The sequence below is a fragment of the Xiphias gladius genome, chromosome 5, assembly GCF_016859285.1.
Source record: "Xiphias gladius isolate SHS-SW01 ecotype Sanya breed wild chromosome 5, ASM1685928v1, whole genome shotgun sequence".
Classification (NCBI taxonomy): domain Eukaryota; kingdom Metazoa; phylum Chordata; class Actinopteri; order Istiophoriformes; family Xiphiidae; genus Xiphias; species Xiphias gladius.
This window is the reverse complement of record NC_053404.1, coordinates 10,966,105-10,975,440: the sequence shown is the minus strand read 5'-3', so window position 1 is coordinate 10,975,440 and position 9,336 is coordinate 10,966,105. Positions and strand designations below refer to the sequence as shown.

The following is a 9,336-nucleotide window of genomic DNA, read 5'->3' as shown; positions in this document are numbered from 1 at the left end:
TTTCTCAAAAATCTCCTTGTTCATAATGCGGGGCACGTGATAGATTAAAGGATCCCTAACAAAACATGCTGCTGAAGTTCCTTACGAGACCAGTGCAACACACCCAAGCTGTGCAAAGGTCTGTTGTAAGATAAACACCCTTATCTTTCAATGGCAATCACACAACCCTCAATGTAAAGCTCCTCACTGTTAATATTTATGAGAAGTCCATTTACACTTGTGAGGAGACGAGTATCACATCAGTAATGGAGAGTAACTAAATACAATTAGTCAATTACTGTTCTTAAGTACAGCTTTCAAGTATTGAAATTAAAATAAGCTTTTTATTTTAAAAGTAACAATAGGCCTTTTTAATGGAAGACATGTTCAAGTGTCACAGTAAGAAAAGCACAGATGATAAAAAGACTGGAGCAATTGTTTATGTTATTATTGACACCTATGCTTTCCCTACTACGACAAGTCAAAATTTCTGCTGTAAAAAAGGCCTTTGGATGAAATGACAATGTTTAATGTGAAAGGTTTTCCATGTAATGGTGAACTCACAGATTATCGTCAACCACACTCTGCAGTTCCCCTTAGCACAATGGAATATTTTAGCATCTTCCATCTTATTCTTTTGCTTTTATGCATGTAACTTTGCTAACCATGTTAGCTATATCAACTTTGTAATGTGAAGAAAACGTATGTCTATGTTGTGTTTATAGCTTGTTTCACCACCATCCATGTGATAAAAAATAATTTATTACTGCTTTAATGTAGAAATTAACCTCTAATTTGAGCATAAAGCAAATGCTGTGTTTCTCACAGTGATTTCAAACCGTTTAAAAGATGGTATCAGCAAAGTTGGATTTGTTCTGGGATGATCCTACACCAGAATGAAAAGCCCACATCTACATAAAGCCCACATCTCACCTCTCAAAACTGAAACGGCCTCTTTATTCTGACCTCTTTAGTTCATCACTTTCATTAGATGGCCAAACACAACTTCAAAAGAATGGTAATACTGGTCCTTGTCTGCTGGATTTGTAAAATAGCCACTTTTGCTAAAAGGTTTGGGTGCCACTTTCTGATAAGGTACAATTTATAAAGGGTTTCCAAGCTGTAATTGATCTACTGCTGATTAATAAATCAAACTTAGCTTTATAGGTCAAATATAAGTAAGTGATAAGAAGAGCATTTGGGTTGCGAGATTGTGGAATCCTCCTCCAGAATGACACTTATGTCTTTTTAGCTTCCATTGGACTGTTTGACTACTCATCTTCAGGAAACAGGCTGTTTGGGATCTGAGCCAAAATCCATTTATTAACATCTTATTACTATTTATAACTACAGACTCGAATGGATTATTGTAGAGCCCTTTATTAACGATTTAGTAAAATTTAAATGACTTATTAGAGAGTGAGACATGGTACCCTTTGTTAATGACTTACTAACATTTATACCTGCGGACTTGATGGCTTGGAGGGGTCGCCCTTCTAAATTTAAGTGGTAGCAAAGTGTCACGCTGGAGAAGAATTTTCGAAGACCTGGCAACTCAAAAGTTGTTTTTATTAATCCCTTATCTCTAATATTTAGAATATTAGTAAACGGTTTATTAACCATTAGAGAAGTCATTTATTAGTTTATGTAGCCTTTATAAATAACGCCTTAATCCAAAAGTGGTGCCCAGGTCTGTCATAATAAACTTAATAGATTGTTACCATGTGGTAAAAAAAACTATAGACAAATAAAAAAGGGAAAATATAAGATATTATAAATATAGTGATAGAAATGTATTAATATAATTAATAAGTTTTAAATGCTGCAGTGTTTTTATATTGTTGCATCAGTACGTTACTTAGCTAACGCAACCCTTTCTCACTTCCCACCAATGCAAAACACTTTAATGACAGTTAATAATAAGTAAACCTAATAGAATATGCTTTTCACCTATTTTGCACTGGCAATTGGATCACCTTACTGTTACTCAAATAGGTTAGGCTGTCATTCCTAAAAGATGCCACTTAAACCTTTTCATATATAGAGTTTCATATAAAACTTTTTCTTTTCCATTGCAGTACGGAAAGGGCCCTTGCATGAAAGTGGTATTTTTCCGACAGCACATAAAGGCGTCATTTGGCAAGCTGAAGCCAGAGGCGAAGTGAGTGAAGAAATCCAACCAACCATGAGCACGAGCGAGCGAAGGCGTGGCGGTCGGGTGGGGAATATGAACACCGAGGGACTCAACTGTCAGTTGGAACTCAGAGCAGCTAGAGGGGAAGTAAAAATACGAGCTTGACTGACTCCTGCTCCACTGTCCTAGCTGAACAACTGGTAACAGCTGATACACTTTATCTGCTCATGTAAAGTTACATTTACTGTTGCTGCTTAATCTTGTTTTTTCTCAATCTTCTTTTATGTTGAAGGTATCAGTCCAGTGTGTGGAATCGGCGGAAAGCAGCGTGTGCGTGACATAACAAACATGTCCCAGCAGGCAGTGAATGGTTTCCCGTACCGGGGCAGGGTGCTGACTTTGGACAACATGAACCCCAATGTTAGGCGGGTCGAGTACGCGGTCCGGGGCCCCATAGTCCAGCGAGCGATGCAGATAGAGAAGGAGCTGAAAGAGGTAAAGACAAGTGTGGTGCTGCAACTTGCCTCCGTACACAAAGACCGAACTAAAATTGATTAATGTATTGGTGAAAAACAGAAAACACGCGAAAATAATCGAAAAACAAAGCTGTTACAAAAATGTTACCGTAGAGCCTATGTTGCACTCAGTAGAGAGTTAGGTTATGAAAGGCTGTTTTCTTTATTTAAAGTGGCAAAGATTTTAATTTAAATAAATTATCTCATTATCTACCGCCGAATGAGGTAACACCATTTGGATTGAGCCTATGGCCCAATGATGAAAGTACCGCAATATTTATATATTTGCAGTATTATGAACTGGGTGTCTGTGGCGACAGTCCCAGAAAAAAAATGCTTTATTAAGTTACTGCTCATGCAAACTGAACATTTCCTACTGCTGCAGCTTCACATTAAAAGCATTTAAAGGTGCTATTTGTAAGTTTTCTCTACTGCCGATTGTGGTTTCTTGCCTGGAGCGGGTGTTGGTTTTGGTATCTTAACAAGAGCTTCAGCTGTCATCACATTAACAATACCAGAGTTTATAATACACCCTCTGAGCATGTTACTTCTTCAGGGCAGACTGGAAACTGCAGTGACTTGCTATGGGAAAGTGAGGAGAGGGACTGGCCAAGCCAGGGCTAGCTGGTTAGCATGCTAACGTCAGCAGAAGAAAAGAAGTGTTAGAAATAGAAGCTAAACAGGAGTTAACATTGGCGTTGCTTTCCACTGCTGGAGACAGCTCTTGGCGAGTAAAGGAATCAAGTATGATGCTGAACTCGCAACGTTTCCTCTAGGCTGGTAAGTAAACAGCAGTTAATGGCTATGTAGTCAGAGCAAATACTTACAACTAGCCCCTTAACTGGCAAAACACGAGTTGACTTTTAATATGAAGTCATCAAAGGAAATGCAATGTGTTTGTCAGTGAGCTTAGCACTTACCAATACAGTTCATCAAAAATGCATCTACAAAACAGGACATCATCTTCAGCATTTTTGGACAGTGGATCAGTTGTTATATTGCAGGGAGTAATGGGACAACAAGGAGCAGCCACAGTGAGCTGTTAGATGAAGAGCTGCAGGAGACATGCTGCACGCCTCCAACTTCTCAGTGAGGTAACCAACTCCTTTCACTGTGCCCAGCTGTTCACAGACTCATGCCCTGTGCAGCATAAAATCAAATCACGATTGCTCACAGAATGATGAAAAAAGGACAATTATTGCCTGACGTCTTTTTTAAAACAACAGTAGTTTGTTTTAATGCCCCCAGTATTCTGCGACCTGTAGTGTTAAACCGCACTTGCTGTTACCACCAGGAACTACAGGTGTCGCCAAATTAACCAGGACTGAAGTCTTTAAGTCATATGGTGTCACTGCTCTTATGTACAGTTTAAGTTTTAATGTGATACATCACATTTTTGGAATCAGTCACATTTTTATTTAAAAAAAAAAAAGCAGATTTATAGAAACTACAAATCTGAAATTGTGAAATCGAGGATGAATGGTTAAACTGCACAGCTGTTGCTCCGCTTAAACAGCTGGAATTTGACTTCAGCCAACAGCCAGACACTGGTCAAATTTAGCCTAAAGATGGTAAATTTTATCTTTTCTTTCAAAAACATTTTGGAAATTCCATTTTTATTGGAAACATTGCAGCTTAAAAAATATTAAAAGTGCCTTTCAGTGGATTTGGCACACACCAGCTACCACGGGCTGAACAAAAAAAAGTTATTTCCTTGCTCTTTTTCCTTGATATATGGAAAGAAATTAAAAAGAGAGGAAGAAGTAGGTAGCTCTGATGCTTGTTGTGGACAGTTCTTGCTGACTGGCTGAGAGATTAATGGCAGGACCTAGACAGTAGGTCAGCTTTTAAAAGTCCTCGCATGTCAGCCATCTTGTGTCTGTTGTGCTCTGCTTGTGCACTGCTGTGCAGAACAACTCATATTACATTCTGCTGGGATAATATTGATCTGTCTTGCTCTCCAAAGGAAGGGCAAACAGGTTGAACAGGGAATCTTTTAAAAGTTGTAATGCAACCCCCTCTGCAGTTATGTCCTCTTCACAAGATGCATAATGAGCTGGAGGGGCAGTTCTGGCCAGCTCTGAGTACATTTCACTCTTCTTTAGCCTGAGGTGGCTGCAGAATTGTGAGAGTGGAGGATGTGTATATTGTGGATGATTATTACATAAGAAGACAGGGTACATTCTCTGTCCTCTTTTTTCTCTCTGGCTTTGCCCACCTCCCTCCTCCCCACAGAGGAGAGAGTTCATTGGACTAAGCTACAGCTGTGTGGTCCAGCAGCGTCTGAGGCCTCTCTCTGCAAGGAGGTTCATTATAAGCAGCCACAGTTCTGGCAAAAGTGCTTGACTTCTTGGTAGTCCACTAGTTTTTCCACCTCTTAAAAAAGGCCTAATGCTTAACGTATAACTGGAATAACTATAATCTTGCTTCAACACCAAATTTTTCTTTATTGAGGAATTATAAAGGTTAATGTCAGACAGGCCAAATCCAAAGTCCAGAAGAGAGAATGTAATTTTAGACACAAACGTTAGTTTAGACAAACCTCCTTAATACAGGATGTGCAATATTGTATTAGGTTAACATTAATTTTAATACTCTGTTTTTCCTGAGAAAACACAAGTATCCTGAGAAAACATTAAGTTTCCTCTTTCCCTTTTACTTTCACCTGTTAAGTGGCACCACTTGTAGCAATGCAAATGCAGGTTTAAAAAAAACCAAACAATCTGAAATTTTCTCCAGGAGTTTTCTGAGGTCTGGAGGGTTTGTATGGCTGCAGTTGCAGTCATCTGAGGGTTTGCTTCCTGTCAAATCTGTGACTGGAACACTTTTACCGATGGCTCAGCAGATTTTATGCAAGTGTGTGTGCTTGTGCATGCGTGCTCTGGTGTGGTGATGACACTTATAAATCCTTGCCCAGACATCTGGCATGACAGTGCCTGCACTGCAGTAAGCTAATTCAGGCTTGGATCTCAGCTGCTGGCAAGTCTGCATTGTCTGTGACAATACAGGGGTGACAGTAGAGCAATAGATAAGAAAAAGAATCCGCTTAGTATTTCCATACAATTCTTCTATATCCTGTGACTGTGCTTCTTTTCTTCTGAGTGAATTGACAGTTAGTTTCATCTCAATTGGTACCTTGTTAGAATTAGTATTTAGTTAGATAAATCACATGAGCGAAGCAGCAGTGGTTATTTCTCAGTTTGCATCAGTTAGAGATTGAATTAGTACAGTTTCAATTATTCTAGCATGCCTGAAAGGTCTCAGAGGGATGACAGTACCAGATTACATCATAAGACTAAGTGAAATGTGAATTCAGGACGGTTGTCATTCCAGGCTCTATTCAGCTTGGTGACCCACAGGGTTTCTCGGCCTGATTCACTGGTCCGGCCTGTTTAATCAGTGCCTGGTGCTGACTGAGCAAGAGAACTCAGTGCTGAGCCGGGGAAGCGACTGGCCTCTCCCTTTCCCAGAGAACAGAAGCCTCTTTGTTGCTCGAGAACAGGCAGGGATAAGGACTAAAAAGCAAACAATTCTGCATCCAGTCACTTAGATTTCAAACAACCTCAAACCTGACTTAACGCTAAACCAAAGAACCTTGTAAGCCTTACTCTTGCTGTCATGCAAGGACACAGAAATGATAATATTGACTCAGTCAAAAGGAAAGTGTATTTTGTCTTATAAAACACGCTGAATCAAGGATCATGTAAACAGCAGGGTTTTTAGAGATATGTAAAAAGACTCATAAGTGAGTATAATTTTCCTATGTTGTAAGTACCCAGGTTATGTAAAGGTTATTGAATGTGGGAAAGAGACAGGTTATTTGTATGTGGGAGAGCATGCCAAATTTGCTGTATTTGTTTGGATTTTGTTGTTGTTGTTGTTGTTGTTGTTGCCCCAACCTCCCCAAGGTGATGTGAAAGATGCAATTTGTGATAACTGGCTGGCTTGGGTAGTAATATGTAGTGTGTTACCACTATACAGTCAACTTAAATTCAGAATGGGAAATGTTATGTAGCTTTGGGGATCTACAGTTCTGTTTTAGTGAGAACAGTTCTTTCTGTAGCTTTCTCTCATTGTGGTATGGGTTGCCTCAATGAGGCATCAGTTTGATACCCGCCATGACATACCTGCACGGCAGTTGGCTTGGTGCAGCTTTGACCTGACTTGAAAAGAGATTATAAAACTAATTATTTTTTGTCTATACCTGCAAAATAAAGGCCATATTTGGATGTGTTTGGCTGGGTCAGGGATTACACTTCTTCTGTACTCTACAGCAAGAGAAGCAGCTGACTAGAGACAGAGCTGTGTAATAACTCACATTTATAATTTTTCATCCTTTGAGTAGATTTATATGACAAGATGATTGTGCTATGCAATTGTGTTGAAATTCACGGTGAGTCATTTTTTATTCTAAAACTTTCACAACCTTTCAAATATTTTTATTGGACATTTTCAGTTTCTTTTGACATTGTATTTCACACCAGCACGCAGTAAAATATTATGATTATTAGTTTTGATTATGAGGGATTTTGAATGCACAAACCCAAAAGTTAAAAAAAAAACTCCCATGATTATCACAATATCTATTCAAGCCTTATTGCTCATCTATTGCCACATTACTTCATTTGATAAACGGCAACAAGTACAGCCTGTTGTGACCAGCAAACAGACCTACAGGCACCAAACCAGAGCTTGCAGGATCCAATTTTGTCAAAGAGATGAGGGTAAAGGACGTGCTGATTCAACAGAAAGGAATAGTGAGTGGACTGAAGGAGCAAAATGGTTCAGATGAGGAATGAAATGAAATGATCCTAGCTCATCGTGCAATTTGATTAAGCCAGCAATTCTTGAGTAATACCCTAACCACAAACAGTGAGGGGTTTGTGTTTCTGTAAGCCGCAGCAGCAGCAGTGTCATCCTTGCCCAGGCCAGCAGCTACTGCTCCACAGGCCAAACCAGACTCTCTGCCAGGGTCTTTGTAAAACAAAAGGGTGCTAATGAGAGAAGATGCATGCATGGGTATTTAGGTGACCAAAGGGCACATCTGTGTGAGATGAATACAATTGACTCTGATTTTGATTTACATGCTTAGCCATCAACTGGTAATAACACAGAGCAGTGGGAGATGTGATATAGTTATTAGAGCTCTGTCTCTGAGAGATTGCATTTTCCCACTACGGAGGGCCTGTGACGGACAATTTGAAGCTTTACAAATGCAAAGTGTTCCTTATCATGATAAACTTTATGATTTGGTGTTAGAACAATGTCCTAGGCCTGCAGCCAATATCCATAAATCAAATTTGAAACCAGAGGTTAAGTCTTGAAGTTGTGGTAGTATCTTGACTCATGTGTCTCCTTCACATTTAATCCTTTTTTATTGTGTCCAGACACATCCTTCGCTGAAAAGCCTGTCATTGTATGTAAGAATAAAAAAACAATAAAGTCACCAGGTTCACACTTTTTCCACTGTCTCTATATTTTCTACTCCTTCTACATCTGTTCCTTAATTTATGCTCAGAGACTTACCTGCTGAGAAAAAATGATTCTTAGAGTTCTTTCTTTATCTTTTCAGGGAGTCAAGAAACCTTTCACAGAAGTCATCAAGGCTAACATAGGTGACGCCCACGCCATGGGTCAGAAACCAATCACATTTCTCAGACAGGTTGGACCACTTTGTACATTTTTTTGTCAAGTCATTTAAGTGCTTGTGTTTAATAAGCAGGTAGCACTCGACATTATATTGGTACATGAAACTGGATCTGCTACTTTCATATTCGCGGAATGTATAGGACGCCTGTTAATGTTAGATATGTTGTGATTTTTTTTTTTTTTTTTTTTTTTTTTTGACCCCTTCTCTCAGGTCTTGGCTCTGTGTTCTTACCCTGAACTCCTGGAAGACAACAAATTTCCAGAGGATGCCAAGAAAAGAGCGCAGCGTATTCTCGAGGCCTGTGGAGGTCATAGTATAGGTCGGACAACTCCCCCTCATTGCAAAACCAAATTTACATGCCCTCCTTTCATTACATGCATCACTAGCTTCTCCGTCCATTTGTGTATTCATTAATAATTTATTTGGACTGCCTGAATCTGTACACTATTTAAAAAGAACATCAGCTGATCAATTTAGCATGTTCTATTTGAATCAAAGTTCATTGTCATGTCTTCAAGGGGCCTACAGTGCTAGCCAGGGGATTGAGTGCATCCGTCAGGATGTGGCACACTATATAGCGAGGAGAGATGGTGGAATCCCCTCCAACCCTGACAACATCTACCTCTCCACTGGGGCCAGTGATGCCATTGTGGTATGGGTTAAACTTCTTATTGTATCTTTCCCATAAAAGCACTGACATACTTTCGGCCAGATTTTCCAAAACTGTTTTATGAATTGATATGTTACTTTTAATCCAGCATAGATGACATACTTTTGGTATAACTGGCCAATAAATCTGTTCCTGATCTAACTTCTGTTAATTATATACTAAGCTGTATTTTGTACATCTGTGACGTCACTCCACTAACAGACCTTTGTCACTGTCAGTAAAGGTTTTTCCGGTTTTATGCAACCTAATCAGGCTACTGAATGACCTTAAGATACACCCAACTACTGCACGACAGAAGATTTACTGTTGCCTGCAGTTTTAAGCTGTGACATTTTTGGCACAGAGTATAACATATAGGAGTGTTTGTTTACTCTGCTGTCATTAAGTA

At 39.4% G+C, this 9,336-nt stretch overlaps 1 protein-coding gene across 1 annotated transcript in view; it reads left to right on the top strand.

Moving 5' to 3' along the window:
* The first annotated feature begins 2,206 nt into the window (after nt 1-2,206).
* si:ch211-217a12.1 (alanine aminotransferase 2-like) overlaps nt 2,207-9,336 on the top strand; it is a 14,383-nt gene continuing 7,253 nt past the window's right edge. Inside the window, exons 1-5 of the mRNA XM_040126814.1 lie at nt 2,207-2,313; nt 2,406-2,608; nt 8,201-8,290; nt 8,489-8,597; nt 8,797-8,930. Coding sequence (XP_039982748.1) covers nt 2,462-2,608; nt 8,201-8,290; nt 8,489-8,597; nt 8,797-8,930 — 480 coding nt within the window. The 5' untranslated portion in view covers nt 2,207-2,313; nt 2,406-2,461. The remainder of the gene's footprint in view (nt 2,314-2,405; nt 2,609-8,200; nt 8,291-8,488; nt 8,598-8,796; nt 8,931-9,336) is intronic.